The following is a 17,663-nucleotide window of genomic DNA, read 5'->3' on the forward strand; positions in this document are numbered from 1 at the left end:
TATATGTTTAACATTTTATTATTTGTTTTGTTTTGTTTTTAAATGTGTTTTTTTTGAATTGAGGAATATTGGGGAACAGTGTGTTTCTCCAGGGCCCATCCGCTCCGAGTCGTTGTCCTTAAATCTAGTTGTGGAGGGTGCAGCTCAGCTCCAATTCCAGTTGCCATTTTCAATCTTTAGTTGCAGGGGACGCAGCCCACCATCGGGAATTGCACCGGCAACTCTGTTGTTCAGAGTGTACGCTCTAACCAACTGAGCCATCCGGCCACCCCTATTATTTGTCTTTTTGTTCTGTTTTATTTTTGTTGTTGGTTCTCTTTCCTGTCTTTTGAATTACGAATATTTTGTAGCATTCTGTTTAATTTGCCTATTGATTTTTTGGTTATGTCTCTTTGTATTTTTCAGTGGTTGCTCTAGGGATTACAATTAATTTAGAGTTAATATATTACCGTGTAAAGCAGGAGTGTCCAAACTGCGGCCCACGGGTCAACTGCTGCTGCGATCCATTTTTAATTGGCTCATAGCAAATTCCAAAAATATATTTAGTTTACTTAAATAAACCAGGTGAGGCAGTATGTACTTCACCTCGAGTGAGTGGCCCTACTGTTGTGTTATTTTACCGCATATGGCTCTTGGTGAAAACGGTTGAAAAAAGTTTGGACACCCCTGGTTTAAAGTAAAGTGAACAACCCTTGATGTTGTTCTCTTTATGTTATAGTTGTTTTATGTATTAAATCTACCATTGCTTTTAGTAGTCAGTTTAAAAGGAGAAAAATAATCTATTACATTTACCCAGGTATTTATCATTTCTATTGCTCTTCCTTCATTCCTGAAGTTCCATGTATGTCTTTGGTATCATTTTCTTTCATCCTGAAGAATTTTCTTTAGCATTTCGTTTAAGGGAAGTCTATTGGTGATGAATTCTCTTAGTTTTTCTTTATCTGAGAATGTCTTTATTTTGCCTTCATACTGTGAAGGCATTTTTGCTGGATCTAGAATTTTGGAATGGCAATTCTTTCCAGCATTTTAAAGATGTTGTTCCGCTGTCTCTGGCCTTTATGATTTCTGATAAGAAATCTGAATTCATTCTAATTTTTGTGTTGTTTTTCTTCATGCTGCTTTCAATAATTTTTGCAGTTTAATTATGATTTGTCTGTGCATTGTTGTCTTTGATTTGTTGTCCCTGAGGTTTGCTGAGCTTCTTGAATCTGTATGTCTGTCACGAAATTTGAGAAGTTTCTTCAAATCTATTTTCTGTACCAGCTTTTCATTCGTTTCTTCCTGGGACTCCAATGACACAACTATTATACTTTTTGATATGTTCCCTCGGTCCCTAAGACCTCCTTCCTCAACTCCCTAATCTTTTTTCTCTGTTCTTCAAATTGGATAATTTTTATTGATCTGTCTTCACATTCACTGACTATGTCATCTTCATTCTGTTCTTGAATCCATCCAGTGAATTTTTTACTTCATAAATAGTATTTTTCGTTTGAATGTTTTTCACACTTTCTGGTTCTCTGTTGAAAACATCTGTTTCCAATTATTTCAAGAATGTTCACACATTTACTTCATGGAGTACAGCTACAGCTGATTTAGAGTTCTCTCTGATAATGTTAACATCTAGGTTGTTTCAGGCTTACGTCTGTTGACTCTTCTTGAGTTGGACAGATCATTGTATTGATTCTTGTGTTTCAAGATCAGATTGTATTGATTCTTTGTGTTTCAAGATACTTTGGATTTTATCCTAGACATTTGGATTATTATCTTGTGAGACGGGATTTTTTTGGAGTATGTTGATTTTTGGTGTTTTGTTTTGTCATGTAGTCAACCTAGGTAAATTAGACTGCAAGTTTGGACTTGTCATCTGTGTGTGGTTCCAGGGTCTGTGGTTTCAAGGCCTTTGTTACGATGTTTGGATTTATGCTGTTGTATGTGTCACTTAGCGTTTAGTCTGTGACTTGGGTAGTAGATTGTGTCATAGTTCAGTTGTCAAAGTCATTAGCTCTGTCCTTCACATGTACAGGTGAGCTTGGGACTTGTGTCAGGGATCCTTTTTCTAGCTCTTTCCAAGATTTCTCTTACATCTTTTGGATACCAGGCACCCTTTTTACTAGTGTTCTAGCTAGAAAGCTGGGCTCTTTTGGAGTTTTAGCCACACTTCCCCCTTGTGCTGTCATTCACTTTCTGGGACTGCCCTGCAGGTAAAAGGAGTGAGAGAAAAGAGAAGAAAATAATAGGATTTTTCTCTTGCTGTTTTGACCACAGGGTTTCCTTTTCTTAGTTCTCAGTTCTGCTGGGCCTTAGATGCTTGTGGCACCTCCACTGTACTGTGCTCATGTCACTAATGATTTAGTCTGGGGCTTGTACCTTGGGCTGACCTTGGGGCCATACTCAGGAAAAAAACCCCAAGAGTTTCTTCCCATATCCTCTGGCTCACAGAGGCCCCCTTTCTTGGCTCTCTCCGAGTTTTGTTGTGTGCTCCTGCTATATAGTTTTCTCCGAGTTTTGTTGTGTGCTCCTGCTATATAGTTTTCAGACTTGGCCTAGTCAGGGGTCAGACCAGAAAAGAAAACAGGAGAGGAAAAAAGCCCTTGAAACACACTTCCATCAAGTGTCATTTAAGTTTTGACATCCTTCCCCCATCCATCTGCTGTTGTCTACTTTTCAGCGTCCTTAGATAATTACTTTTTTGTGTTCTGTTCCAAGTTTTTGGTTATAACCATTGAGAGATTCTGGCTGTAATAAGCTTACTCCAGTTGACTAGGTCCAAATTTCACATTTATTTTGTAGGAGTTACAAAATATTAGGTTGGTGCAAAGGTAATTGTGGTTTAAAAGGTTAAAAACAATTGCAAAAAGTGCAATTAATTTTGCACCAACCTAATATGTTTGTTTCAAAATTTGGAAAAATCAAAATTAAGAGAATGAAAATTATCTATAATTGCACCATCTAGAAATAAGCCATTTTAACTTTTTGCTCTAGTTTCTTTTCTCATTATAAACACCCTAATGGATATAATGTTGGGGTATAATTTTTCCTTTTCTTTTACCTAATATTTCTGTCAAACAATATTTGTATCATACTAAGTTCTTAGCAGTTTTTTAAAAATCCTGCATAATCTATCAGGTATGTGTCATGTACTTAATCACGCCCTGGTTATTAGATATATAGGTCATATATGTATTATAAAACATGCTTGCAGTGAACATCTTTGTACATGCATTTTTGCCTGGTAACATATTTTTTGAACTGCTGACTTCAAAATTACGTGTAAGAGGAAATCAAAGTTCCCTTATCAGTTTGAAATAATATTTAATTATTTTTAGAAGTCTGACCAAATATGTTTGTCCAAAATTACCTTCTCATTACTAACTGCAAAATGGTTCTGTTTTTGGTAGAGGTCCTTGTGGTTTATGATTGTTTTGAACTTTAGAGTTGTTTGTCAGAAAATCTAATTGAAGATGTTACAAGTTTTCATTCCTTGGAGACAGATGGGTAGGTTAATAAATTTAGATTTTTATCTTCTAAGAGAAATTGGAATGAAAATTTTAAAACGATGTTAAGGTATGCCCAGTATGGTAGTTTTATGTTTTATATCCGCCTCAAGTACATATTCACACAGAAATAAAGTCTGTATCAAACATACAGAAATAAAATATGAATGATTGATTTACTTTGGAATTTATGACTTTTGCTATTTTAATTAGAGACTGTGTGTGTGTGTGTGTGTGTGTGTGTACAACTTTAGATTCCTTTTTATTTTCTTGGTAGGGGTTTGAATATCCTGTGTATAATTGTAAAAGTTTGTTATTCTGCTGTAGCTAGCCAAATTTTATGAAACATAGTTTAAAAATATTTATCAATTTAATGATAATATTTGATGTGGCCTAGGAGTGGGGAAATAGGTACTCTAAATGCTTCTGGTGGGATTATACACCGGTATAGCTTCTTTAGAAGTCAGTTTGATATCTGTCAAATAAAAATGTACACACAGACATACTTGTAAGAATCTTCATAAATACTGGTACAGGTATGCAAAGATATACTTCAGATTATTCACTGTTTCAAATAGTAAAAACATGGAAATCATTTAAATGGTTAATAACATGTGGCTATTCATTATAATAGATATTATGTAGACATTAGAAAGATTGAGTTCTATTTCTATTTGTGGATGGGTGGCCATAACATATTGATTAAGGTAATAAGCAAATTATAGGGTAGTATTTATAGTATGATTTTACTTGTAAATACTAAAAGCTTGATGACTAGGCACTGGAATCATCTCGTTACTTGGTCTCTCATGTGCCCTGAATACTGGCTTTTGCTAGTTGGGATCTCACCTAAGTTTGTTAGTTGGAACACCTGCCGGCCTCACAAGGTGCCTACTTCGGCTTCCTCACAGCATGGTGCTTGTATTCCAAGAGCAATAGTCCCAAGAGAAGCTAGTAGAAGCTCTTATTGGTTTAGCTTTAGAAGTCACAAAGTGGTTGCTTTATTGTAATTGTAAACCTGCCCAGATTCAATATTAATACTCTCAATAGGAAGAGTATCAAAGTTACATTATAAAAAAAATTTATGGATATGTGGGATGGGATATAATGTTGTAGATGTTGTTCAAAAATACAACCTCCCTTACATAATTTTTCAGGCTTTCATCCTTTGCGCATGCTGTTCTCCTTACTTAGAATACAAGAGCTTGTCTGCTTGACCAACTTCTGTCATAGGGTTTATTGAGCATCTTTTATGCCCCAAGCACTGTACTATGTATTTTATATACATTATCTTAAATCCTTGGAATAACTCTTCAAGGTAGAGAATACCTTGATTTAACTCAAACATTTTCCTTTACTGTGAGGTCTTCCCTTTGGCAAATCCCGAGTTGAGCTGTCCCTCTCAGAACTTTTTATGAACCTACTTTTAGGTTTTTATTATAGCACTCATTATATTTATTTTTACTTTTTCCTTATTAAACAACTTCTTGAGATGGATTATTTTCATGTAATTAATTTATCAAATATTTGAATGTCTATTAGATATAAGTTACTGGGATTTGTTGTAGGAAAACAGATAAATAAGGTGCAGACCCTGCTCTCAAGTAGCTCACGTGTTCATGGATGAGACAAGTAAATGGGAAAATACAATATAGTTTGATGAATGCTTTCGATAGATGGGTTTCACTGAATGCTCTGAAACCACCCATGAGGAACATAACTGAGAACAGGTAGTAATGAGGTTGGTCTAAGGCAGGTTTCTTAGAGGAAGTACTTTCTGACCTGAGTTGTCTTAAATTTTTTAAAATTTAATTTTAAAAGTTGCCTTGAAAAGGAATATGAGTGAGAAAGAGAAGAAGCAGGTAAGAGTGTTTCTTACAGAGGGGACATGTGCAAGGGCATGAGGACTTGGAAACTTTAGAGTGTGAAGTATGAATAATTCTAATGTTTGGTGAAGGAAGAGTGGAGCGTTTGTGTGTGAAGGGGTGGAGAGGGGCAATGAATGATTCACAGGCAAGATTGTAATCCTGATGAATTTGGATCTTATTCTCAGGGTGGTAGGGAACTCACAAGGTACTTTATTGGATTTGTGTTTTAGAAAAATAACTGGTGGTAGAGTGGAGAATGGACTGGAGAGTCTAGTGAGAAAGTCTGGTTGGGAAGCTGTTATAGTAATCTAAGTAAGAAATAATGAAGATTGGAATTCAAGGGAAGGGAAAGATACGGAACAGATTTAGGAGGTAAAATCATCAAAATTAGGTACTGGACTTTATATTTTAGAAACGAGTTTGGAAGAATTTTGATGTTTACTTGAGTGGTGGATTAGAGAATAAATAGTATGGGTTTTGGTCGGGCAACTTCATTTAGTTTGGGGCAGGTTGTGTTTGATGGTTCCTGAACATCTCCAGGTAGCAATAGATGAGCAGGGGAGGCAGGTAGGTCTGTAGTTCTGGAATTTGGGAGACCAGTGTGGGCTAGAGTCTAAACTTGTCATTTTGCTAGGCTATGAAAAGATGGAAGTGGTTTCACTTTTTTGTGTAGTGGGAAGGTGTGAGGCTGTGGGGGGAAGTGGGGAGAGGTGGGGAAAGGTGGGGGGCGGTGGATAACTTGATAGGGATTGGACCAGGCTGGAGCCATGTGGGGTGGAGAAGTAGGTTGGTAAGGGAGCTGATGAAATTCTTTTTGTTTGGCTTCTCTTTCCATAAGGAGAAGGTTCTTAATATTTTCTTGGTATCCTTCAACAAAACTTGTCTCTTATGCCGGGTGCCGTATGAAATAAATCTCTACTCCTGAGGAGCTTACTGGCTTTTAGGAGAGAGTACAATGGATAACAAAAAATGTAAACTGTAAAGTAAATTAAGACAAAAAAAAAAAAAAGGGAACCTGCTTTGAATAGTTAGGAAAGGTAAGTTCGAAAGCTGAGGTGACATTTAGGCTGATAGGAAGGATGACAAAGAGCCAGCAATGGGAAGAGTTGGGGGAAAAGCGTCTTAGATAGAGGGATCAGCGCATACATTACCATCTTTATTTTCCTGTCTATCTCTGTGGAAAACCATGAGTTTATACCAATACCTCTAGTTCTGATCTAACACTACTGGCTTCATTCTAGTTTTCTCTTTCTGTATTTGCAACTGTATTCTGGTGAGAAACCTGGCTCCCGTTATTTTTAATACATTTATTTGATCATTTCCCTTGAATGTATCAGTTGCCCACTACTGGGGCCTTCCCCTGCACAGATGCCCTCTTCATCTTGCTCAAGCTCTGACATCCTGTGCCAGACTGACCTTCTCCCTGTGGAGACACAAGTGCTAGATTTCTCTCGTATGTGGAAGTCAACTGGCTGTTTCAGTCGCTAAATGAGTTTGAAGTTAGATTAGGATTGTAAAAGAGGATGTAGAGAGAAGTGGATAAATTTAGGACGTATTTTAGAGGGAAAATTGGTGAGGTTTAACTGATGGATGTGCAATGTAATGAACATGGGAAAAAAACTAAGGATGATTTGTAGGTTTCTGGCTTTCTGGATGGTTGTGACTTTTATAAAGATGGTGATCTGGGGGTGGAGGCACATAGCATGAGTTTTGTTTTTTATGAATGTACTCATTTTAAGATACTTGTGATAATTCTAAATGGAGATAGTGATATGAGTTACTTGGTAGAGGGCGAAGATAACATTTTGGGAGTTTTCATAGTATGTGGATGAAATGTAGCAGAGTTATTGGACATTGTGCTCATTTAAGATTGGTGATCATGGGGCCGGTCCAGTGGCTCAGGCGGTTGGAGCTCCGTGCTCCTAACTCCAAAGGCTACCTGTTCGATTCCCACATGGGCCAGTGGGCTCTCAACCACAAGGTTGCTGGTTCAACTTCTCAGAGTCTCGCAAGGGATGGTGGGCAGCGCCCCCTGCAACTAAGATTGAACATGGCACCTTGAGCTGAGCTGCCACTGAGCTCCCAGATGGCTCAGTTGGTTGGAGTGCGTCCTTTCAACCACAAGGTTGCTGGTTCGACTCCCGCAAAGGATGGTGGGCTGCGCCCCCTGCAACTAACAACAGCAACTGGACCTGGAGCTGAGCAGCGCCCTCCACAACTAAACCTGAAAGGAAAACAACTTGACTTGGAAAAAAGTCCTAGAAGTACACACTGTTGTTCCCCAATAAAGTCCTGTTCCCCTTCCCCCCCCAAAAAAAAAAGATTGGTGATCATGAATGTATAATGAGATCCATTTTCTTGATTATGTAAATATTGTTTCTTAGTTAATCCCTCAGATTAACTAAGACATGAATTCAGACATGAATTCAGACCCAGGGAAGGTCGTTGTTGTGGTTGTAGCCCAGGAAAAAGGCAAAGGACTTGAGGGTCTTGCTCCTGGAAGGTAGTCAAGTGCTTGTTAAATAACTGTAAAGCTCAACTTGAATTCAAAGACCAAGGTGACTTATCCAGGAACTTGGGATTTCTTTGGAAATGATACCAAAGAATTCCTTAACCAACAACTGAAAAGACACTTTTAAGGTTTATGTTTATATTGTGATGGCTATATTAAAGCAGAATATACAGCAGAGGATGGTAGGAAACACTTGTTAGTAATTTTAGTTTCAATATGAACTTTCAAGCTAGAGCTTTTGATCTTTCCTTCAGCACAGGGACCAGAAAACCTTTTATGTAAAACACCAGATAGTAAATATTTTGGATTTTGTGGACCATATGCTTTCTGCTGCAAATATATGACTTTGCCATTTTCATGCAAAAGAATCCACAAATGGTGCATGATGTGGGTGTGGCTAATAACACTTTTATTTACAAAAACAAGCTGGCTGTCCAGACTTGGCCCATTGGCCAACTTGTGATATAGAGTATGCTTAGCAGCTCTGACTATTAAACCCTATTGATTGAGATGAGTCAGAGTTAATTAACTAACCTAATAATCTATTAATCTATAATCTATTAACTATAGTTCTTTCAACTATTCTGTACTTGTTAGAATTCATTAATTAATATTGGCATGTTTTCCCCTACCTCTGCTCAGTTTATAGTTAATTTGTATTGTTGAGATTTTGTAACTTGTTTTGGTTCTAAATTGAAAAAAATTAGTAATATTTAAAATATATGTGTATGTATGTATGTGTGTGTGTATACATGAATACTGTATTTCCCCAAAAATAAGACCTAGCCAGACAATCAGCTCTAATGCGTGTTTTGGAGCAAAAAATGTGTCTATTGGTCTTATTGTCCTATAGTAAAATAAGACCAGGTAATGTAATATAATACAATAAATATACCAGGTCTTATTTTACTATAAGACTGGGTCTTATATAATATAATGTAATGTACTACTGGGTCTTATATTAATTTTGGCTCCAAAAGACACATTAGAGCTTACTCTCCGGCTAGGTCTTATTTTCAGGGAAATACGGTATGCTTAAATACCTTCTCATTGTTGAAAGAGTAACTCAAGAGCTAGAAAAACAAATTTTTTTTTCATGCCCAACAGCCAGAAGTACTACAGATGTTTTGTATCATACCTATGAACAGTTCACAAAGCAGGGTTTCATTATAGTTGACGTGAAATAAGCTCTTATGTATGTAGACCATCTTTATTTTTTTTGTTTTAGAAATAAAATTGGTAACAGTTAAAGTCTGAGAACCTGTGTTTAGAACTTGCTGTTTTTAGTTTTTTATACTGGCCCTTTAACCATACTTGTTCATTCAGGATATTCATCACATCTTGGGGAACACAGCAGGGAACAGTTACTCCACAAATTAGCAAATATGTAGTACATTTCTCTCTGAAATAGAGAAAGTTGCACTAAATGTTTCTCTTAAATTTTATTTATTTATTTATTTATTTTTAAAGATTTTATTGGGGAAGGGGAACAGGACTTTATTAGTGTGTACTTTCAGGACTTTTTTCCAAGTCAAGTTGTTGTCCTTTCAATCTTAGTTGTAGAGGGCGCAACTCAGCTCCAGGTCCAGTTGCCATTGCTAATTGCAGGAGGCGCAGCTCACCATCCCTTGCGGGAGTCGAACTGGCAACCTTGTGGTTGAGAGGAAGTGCTCCAACCAACTGAGCCATCCGGGAGCTCAGCGGCAGCTCAGCTTAAGGTGCCGTGTTCAATCTTAGTTGCAGGGGGCTCTGCCCACCATCCCTTGCAGGAATCGAGGAATCAACTGGCAGCCTTGTGATTGAGAGCCCACTGGCCCATATGGGAATCGAACTGGCAGCCTTTGGAGTTAGGAGCACGGAGCTCCAACCCCCGGAGCCACCGGGCCAGCCTTAACTTTTATTTATTTATTTTTCATTTTTTTTAACTTTTATTTTTTGATGCGTGGTTTTTGTACTGGATAGAAATAGAGATGAATTATTTTTAATATGAAGCATGTGGTAGATCCATTTTTGTCATTTGATTGAAGGACTATCAACTTCTACATTTTATTTATTCAAAAGCTACTGTTTTGTAAAGAAAAAACATTACTTTTTTAGACTATGTTGTTCCTCAGTAGTATTAATACTTTTATAATCTCTTGTTTATCCTTTCAGTTTACTACACATGCATAAATGCTTTAAGATTCTGATACACTAGTCAGTCTTCTGATCTTACCTGAGAAGTATCTCCTAGTCTCAAAGCATTTCCGCCTCAGAAAAATTATGTGACTACTTGACATAGGTTTTCAGTGTTGCTGTTTAATAAAAACCAGCTGTGTTTAATAAGTTGCTGGTCATCAATGAATGCACCACAGCTTCTAAAATCTTCTTAGATAAATTCCTGCTGCTGTATACCTTAAGCTAGGATTATCTAACCGGATGTTAAAGAGTAGAGTTACTTTGAGGTTCATACAGATATTTTTGAAAAGCTAATAAATATATGCATACACTAAAAATTGGAGGAAAAATAATTTCACTGAAACGTGGAGAGTAGTACTACGTTCTGTGTTATCTGTAGCCAGCCCATTGAAATTTAGTCTATGCAGAGAACTTCGAATAATGTATTTGATTTCATGTAACAGATTTATACTAAATGTAAATTGTGGTCTTTCATATCTTAAATGTTAATTAAAATATAGGATATTATTTATACCTCAGAAACTCTGCTTTTGATAAAACTGTCTTCGCATGTTTATATAGCACGCATTAGACGGTTCGTAGGAGGGAAGGGGAGCTAAACTTAATTAATTTAATATGATGCCACGGTACTGAGCTAAGTGTTTTATGGGTATAATTTCATTTGCTCGTCATATCATCCATATAAAGTAGGTATTGTTTAGATATTATCTTTGTTTTATAAATGAGGAAACAGGACCAGAAAGTTACAGAGCTGCTGTTCTATGTTTTACCCGGTCTGTTAAACCCCAAATTAACATTTGTTCCTATAAAATTTGAACTGAATAATGTCTCTGGCCTTTGGGACTCTTATTAATGTAAATAAAGAAATAAAGTGATACGTAAAACACTGTGGGAACTCTTTTTATGAGGTTTTAGGAATATGAAAGTACCACTAAACTATTTGGGGAAGTTAGAGAAGATTCAGTTGATGTTTGAGTTGAGAATTGAATAGAAATTTTTTAACATGGTTTCAAGTGAATGCTGCTACTTTAAACTGTTTACAACAGTATTTTCAGCAATGGTGAAATTAGCATCTGCGTATTGTTACGGAATCAAAAGTAATGTGATAAATGTTACCTAATACACATGCAGACAGTATTGAGAGTGATGTATTATTATGTTCGTTTTATTATCTATTTAATATTTTGATGTTAAAAATTTAGTAATTCTAGGTGTAATGTATTTCTTTTGCTACAGATGTCCTCCTCGCACATTCTTACCAGCCCTCTGCAAAATTTTTCTTGACGAAAGTGCCCCAGACAATGTGTTAGAGGTAACAGCCCGTGCCATAACATACTACCTGGATGTATCTGCAGAATGCACCCGAAGGATTGTCGGGGTAGATGGAGCTATAAAAGCACTTTGTAATCGTTTGGTTGTGGTCGAACTTAACAACAGGACTAGCAGAGATTTGGCTGAACAGTGTGTTAAGGTAAGTCTTATTTATTGGCCCATTTGAAAATCACTTAGAGAATAACAAATGTGTTTTGCTAAAAAAATAAAATTCTTTCAGTCATCAGTCTTATACTTTATGAGAGTCGTAGTTCAGTGGAAGTCACAGTCCTTGTGGCACCAGAGGAGATCCCATATGGCTTGGGAAAAGAAATCTTATTTTTGAAAGAAAATTGAAGTCACTGGTAACGCTCTGCTGTGGTGCCTCAGTGCTCTCCAGTTCCAGGTAGCCACTAACACTTTTGAGATAGGTTGTCCATGTTCTCAGCCAAAATGATATTGTATGAAAATAGTAACTACCACCATGACAACTCACACTGGTCACCAGTGCCACGTACCGTACTATAAACACTTTATATGGATTACTTTATTTAATCCTTTTAAAAATTTATTGGGATAATACTGGTTAATAGCATTATATAAATTTCAGGTATACAGCTTGATCTAACTCATTTATTCCTAATGACAACTCTATGTGGTAGGTGCCACTAATATAATTTCTATTTCATAGGTGAAAAAAATTCAAGCATACTGAGGTTAACTGACTGGCTTGGGGTGATCGAATAGTGGTAGAGCCAAGGTTTGAAGATCCCAAATTTGAAGATTAGGAAGTCTGGTTCTAGGGCCCATGGATCGAACTATTTTGCTATATTCCTTTCGAGTTAGTTGTTTTGTTTTGTTCCTGGTGGGGCTAATTATAAACTGTATATGACTAGAAGCAGCAACATTGAGTCACCAGTTTATTGGAAGTACTTGTGACCACATTTAGATTTTACATGATTCTCTCTCTTTTTTTATTTAAAAACTTTATTTTAAGTGTGTTTTTCCAGGACCCATCAGCTCCAAGTGAAGTAGTTGTTTCAATCTAGTTATGGAGGGCGCAGCTCACAGTGGCCCATGTAGGGATCGAACCGGAAACCTTGTTGTTAAGAGCACTAAGTTCTAACCAACTGAGCTAACTGGTCACCCTACATGATTCTCTTTTTATGGTTCCTGTTTCATTCTCTTTATGATAATTGCTGCTCTAGGTCAGCAGTTCTGAAACTTTTTGTCTCAGCATCCCTTTACAAGTCGTAAATTATTGAGGACCCCCAAAGAGCTTTTGTTATATAGGTTAAGTCTATCTATATTTACCATATATTAGATACTAAAACAGAAATTTAAAATATTTATTAATTTATCTGAAAATAAACTCATTACATGTTAACATGCATTACATTTTTAATGAAAATAACTATTTCCTGAACAAATAGAAAATTAGTGAGAAGAGTAGCATTCTTAAGCGTTTTTGCAAATCTCTGAAAAATGTCTGGTTTAAGAGAAGACAGCTGAATCCTCGCATCTGCTTCTGCATTTAGTCGGTTGTTATATTACACTTCACATAGCTTCTGGAAAACTCCACTCTACACTCCTGACGAATGAGAATGAAAAAGACAATTACTGTTATAGTATTATTATGAAAAAAGTTTTAACTTCCAGGGTCCCTGAAAATGTCTTCCCCACACTTTGAGAGCTGCTGTTCATAGGTCTTAATGTCTTGATTTTCTGCCTCTGTGTCCGTAGGTTTATTTCTGTCTCTAGTCTCAGAGGAAGAGGTATCCATGTTCCTGTTGAGAGCTTTTTTCCTTATTTTCTCGATCACATCACTTTGTTTCTTCTAGGACTGGGATTTCGCTCTACTGTTTATTCACTAATCTGTATTTTCACATTTTTTCTAGTCTGTTACACTCTGTTCTCCCTTTTTCTGTTTCCTTTGTAGATTATTCTTATTTAATGGTTCTTCTTTAATTGTAGTATTTCCTAAGATTCTGTTTTTGCCTTCTTAAAACTACAGAGGGTGCCAAAAAAATGTGTACACATTTCAAAAAAGGAAAAACTATTAAAATTGTGATACTTGATATATACCAATAACAAAAGATGAATGCAAGTCATGTGTATACAGTTTCTTGGCATCCCTGGTATACAAACTTTGCCTAGACAGTCTCACCTGTCAGCACCAGTACCTCTCACATCTTTATCTCTAAACCTGATCGCTCTTGAGTCCTAGACTCCACATTCAAAGGCCTGTTGGACATCTCCAGTTGGATGCGTGAATTCATTATCTTTCCCTACAGATAAACTCTTATTCTGATAATTAGCATTAACTTTCACCTAAAAGACACTAAAGACAGAAATCTGTGTTTTATCTCTTATTTCCTTTTTTCCACTCCTTACATGTAATTAATGATCAAGTCCTTTTCTGGTTTATTTCCTGTTTGTCCCTGTTGTGATTGCCTCATCCTCTCTTGAATACTAATGTTTGAATTTTTGCATTACTCCCCCTATTTCATTTCCCACAGTTATTAACTAGAGATCTGATCATATTATTTCCCTGCTTAAAACATTTTTCTTGCTTTCAGAATAAAGTCTAAATTTCTGGTATTCCTGTGTGACTTATAGATATATAACTCTTTAGTTCTTCTTCTTTTTCTTTTTTTCCAAAGTTCTTCTTTTTTTTTTTAAGAGGAACAGGACTTTATTGGAGAACAGTGTGAACCTCCATGACTTTTTCAAGTCAAGTTGTCATTCTTTCAATCTTAGTTGTGGAGGGCACAGCTCAGCTCCAGGTCCAGTTGCTGTTGCTAGTTGCAGGGGGCACAGCCCCTGCAGGAGTCGAACTGCCAACCTTGTGGTTGAGAGCCCGAGCTCCAATCAACTGAGCCATCTGGCCACCCCGGAGCCGATGGCAGTTCATTGACTTCATTCTAGTTGCGGGGGGGGGCACAGCCAGTTGGCCCATGTGGGAATCGAAACGGCAGCCCCGTTGCCTGTAACTCGCTCTCTAACCAACTGAGCCTCCCATCCGCCCCAACTCTTTAATTCTACCTGAACACCTTAAACATCAACATAATTTAGAAAATAAAAATTGATTTTAATGTTTTTATATTCATAGAGTGAGGATGATGAATAATATAAATAGCTAGCATTTATTGGAAAAGTGTTTTTTTAATGTCTAGAATCTTCACACACTTTTGCTAGATTCCTTGTAGTTCCTTGGCTTGCCGTGTAGGTTTCACTAAGTGAAACCTGTCCAGTATGGTAGCCACACATGAATACTGAACACTTCAGATGCGGCTACCAAATTATGTGTTGTAGGTATAAAATATGCATGGAATTTTGAAGACTTAATACATAAAATAATATAAACTCAATAATTTTTTATATTGATTATATGTTGAAATGATGCCTTGGATATCTTAAGTTAGATAAAATATAACACAATTTCTTTGTTTTGCTTTACTTTTTAAAATGTGGCTACTAATAAGTTTGAAGAGTGCCTTATGTTTTCTGTGATTCTAGAAAATTAAAATTGAACTTATATTCTTTTGTTAATGTTTTTTGCTATCATAGGTGTTAGAACTGATATGCACTCGTGAGTCAGGAGCAGTCTTCGAGGCTGGTGGTTTGAATTGTGTGCTTACCTTCATTCGTGACAGTGGACACCTGGTTCATAAAGATACCTTGCACTCAGCCATGGCTGTGGTTTCAAGACTCTGCGGCAAAATGGAACCTCAAGATTCTTCTTTAGAAATTTGTGTAGAATCTCTGTCTAGTTTATTAAAACATGAAGATCATCAGGCAAGTAAATCACTGTTGTTTACTTTGATTTCAAAAGGGATTTTATACTGTTCCTTATTTATAGCTGTGATATACTTCAATTTGGACTTTTCAATTGATGAAGTAGAGGTAATTCCATCTTCCTCTCATTTTATATCGCTATAAGGTAATCTTTTTGTTTTGGCAATGAAACATTTTAAATTGTAAAAGTGATAATATATTTATTCTTAAAATTGAAATGTTTTAGAAATATAATTTTTAAAGCTTCTTTTATACTCAGTGCAATTTCTTGACTCAGCACAATTTTGTTGAATTAAAAAGATAGCTCTCACTGAAGTAAAATAACACGGTATTTAAAATCTTACATGTGTAAACTTGTGTTGAATTAGTATACTTGAGAAAATAAAACTTGACTTTTAATGCTTTTTTACCATTCAGATGTTAATTATTTTCAGTTGATACTCAGATTATCTTGGCAAAGTCGTACATAATAATAGTATTTATTGAGGTTTTATTGTCCATCTAGGTCCTTTACATATGTCATCTCATTAAAGCTCAGACAGTGAATTATACCATGTTTCTCTGAAAATAAGACCTAGCCGGACGATGAGCTCTAATGTGTCTTTTGGAGCAAAAATTAACATAAGACCGATATTATATTATATATATTATATATTATATTATTATATTTTATATTCCCAGTCTTACATAAGACCTGGTATTATATAAGACCCGGTCTTACATTAAAATAAGACCGGGTCTTATATTAATTTTTGCTCCAAAAGACACATTAGAGCTGATGGTCTGGCTAGGTCTTATTTTCGGGGAAACATGGTAATTAACTCTTATCCCCATTTTATAGATAAGGGAACCGAGGCCTTGAGCAGTTAAGTAACATTCATCCTCAGGTCAGTTAGCAGAATGTGGAGCCAGGATTCAAATCTAGACAGAATGTATGCCTTATCTCATTGCTACAGCTGCCTTTCTTATAGTCTTAGTATTGAAATAAGCAGTAGTAGCCCTTTTTATTTAGGTAAAGTTTGTCCATATGCCTATTTTTACATCATTAGGTTTCGGATGGAGCTCTGCGATGTTTTGCATCACTAGCTGACCGATTTACCCGTCGTGGTGTTGACCCAGCTCCATTAGCCAAGCATGGATTAACCGAGGAGCTGTTATCTCGGATGGCCGCTGCTGGTGGTGGTGCTGTATCAGGGCCGTCGTCAGCTTGCAAACCAGGTCGCAGCACCACAGGCGCACCTTCCACAGCTGCAGATTCCAAATTGAGTAACCAGGTGTCAACAATTGTCAGTCTGCTCTCAACACTTTGTAGAGGCTCTCCGGTAGTAACGCATGTAAGAGTGCTTTTCAATCTTTGATTTTTAATCGCTCAGGAAAAGTGGTTTTTTTTTTTTTTTTTTTTTTTTCCAGGAGGGCACGGCTCACAGTGGCCCATGTGGGGATTGAACTGGCAACTTTGGTGTTGTTAGCACCTCGCTCTAACCAACTGAGCTAATGAGCCACCCCAGGAAAAGTATTTATTTTTTTATTGGGGAATATTGGGGAACAGTGTGTTTCTCCAGGGCTCATCAGTTCTAAGTCGTTGTCCTTCAATCTTGCTGTGGAGGGTGCAGCGCAGCTCTAAGTCCAGTCGTCGTTTTCAGTATTTGTTGCAGGGGGCGCAGCCCACCATCCCATGCAGGAATTGAACCAGCAACCTTCTTGTTGAGAGCTCGCGCTCTAACCATCTGAGCCATCTGGTTGCCCCCACCCCACCCCTACCTGCCAGCAGCTCAGCAGCAGCTGGTTGTCTTCAATCTAGTTGTGGAGGGCGCAGCTCACTGGCCCATGTAGGAATTGAACCAGCAACCCTGTTATTCAGAGCTTGCGCTCTAACCAGCTGAGCCATCTGGCCGCCCCCGAAATGTGTTTTTGTATAATGCAAATAAATTAAACTCTTTTCTCCCATTCTCTTTCTAGGATCTCCTGAGGTCGGAACTTCCAGATTCAATTGAAAGTGCATTGCAGGGTGATGAGAGATGTGTGCTGGATACCATGCGTTTGGTTGACCTTCTCTTGGTGCTGTTATTTGAAGGACGAAAGGCTTTGCCAAAGTCTAGTGCTGGATCTACAGGGAGAATCCCAGGACTCCGGAGATTGGATAGTTCTGGGGAACGCTCACATCGGCAGCTTATAGACTGTATTCGAAGTAAAGATACCGATGCTCTTATAGATGCAATTGACACAGGAGGTCTGAAAATATTTTTTAAAATATAAAAAGAAAACTAAGATAAGGAATTACGTAGGAAATTTCTAGATTTTGGACAGTATTTTTAGCACTGTGTGAGATAACAGAATGGCCAGCCTCTTCCATATCCTCCCTTCTCCCCATGTGTATAATTATCTGCCTGGTTCATGGTAAGACCTGAGTCAATGCTTATTGAATGAGTAAATGAAATTTACCTGTTTTATCATCAGAAGGAGATCGTGCCAATTCTAAGAGGAACTGCAGATTGATTTTAG

The 17,663-nt window shown here is 37.1% G+C and overlaps 1 protein-coding gene across 7 annotated transcripts in view; it reads left to right on the forward strand.

The window, feature by feature from the left end:
- Nucleotides 1-17,663, forward strand: part of HECTD1 (HECT domain E3 ubiquitin protein ligase 1) — an 88,706-nt gene that overhangs the window by 12,321 nt on the left and 58,722 nt on the right. For all 7 annotated transcript variants that reach the window (XM_081047793.1, XM_081047792.1, XM_081047794.1 and 4 more), the window contains exons 3-6: nt 11,289-11,523; nt 14,934-15,161; nt 16,211-16,495; nt 17,121-17,391. In XM_081047793.1, the coding sequence (XP_080903919.1) occupies nt 11,289-11,523; nt 14,934-15,161; nt 16,211-16,495; nt 17,121-17,391 (1,019 nt within the window). The remainder of the gene's footprint in view (nt 1-11,288; nt 11,524-14,933; nt 15,162-16,210; nt 16,496-17,120; nt 17,392-17,663) is intronic.

This window comes from Rhinolophus hipposideros (genome assembly GCF_964194185.1).
Source record: "Rhinolophus hipposideros genome assembly, chromosome: 5".
In the NCBI taxonomy this organism is placed as follows: Eukaryota; Metazoa; Chordata; class Mammalia; order Chiroptera; family Rhinolophidae; genus Rhinolophus; species Rhinolophus hipposideros.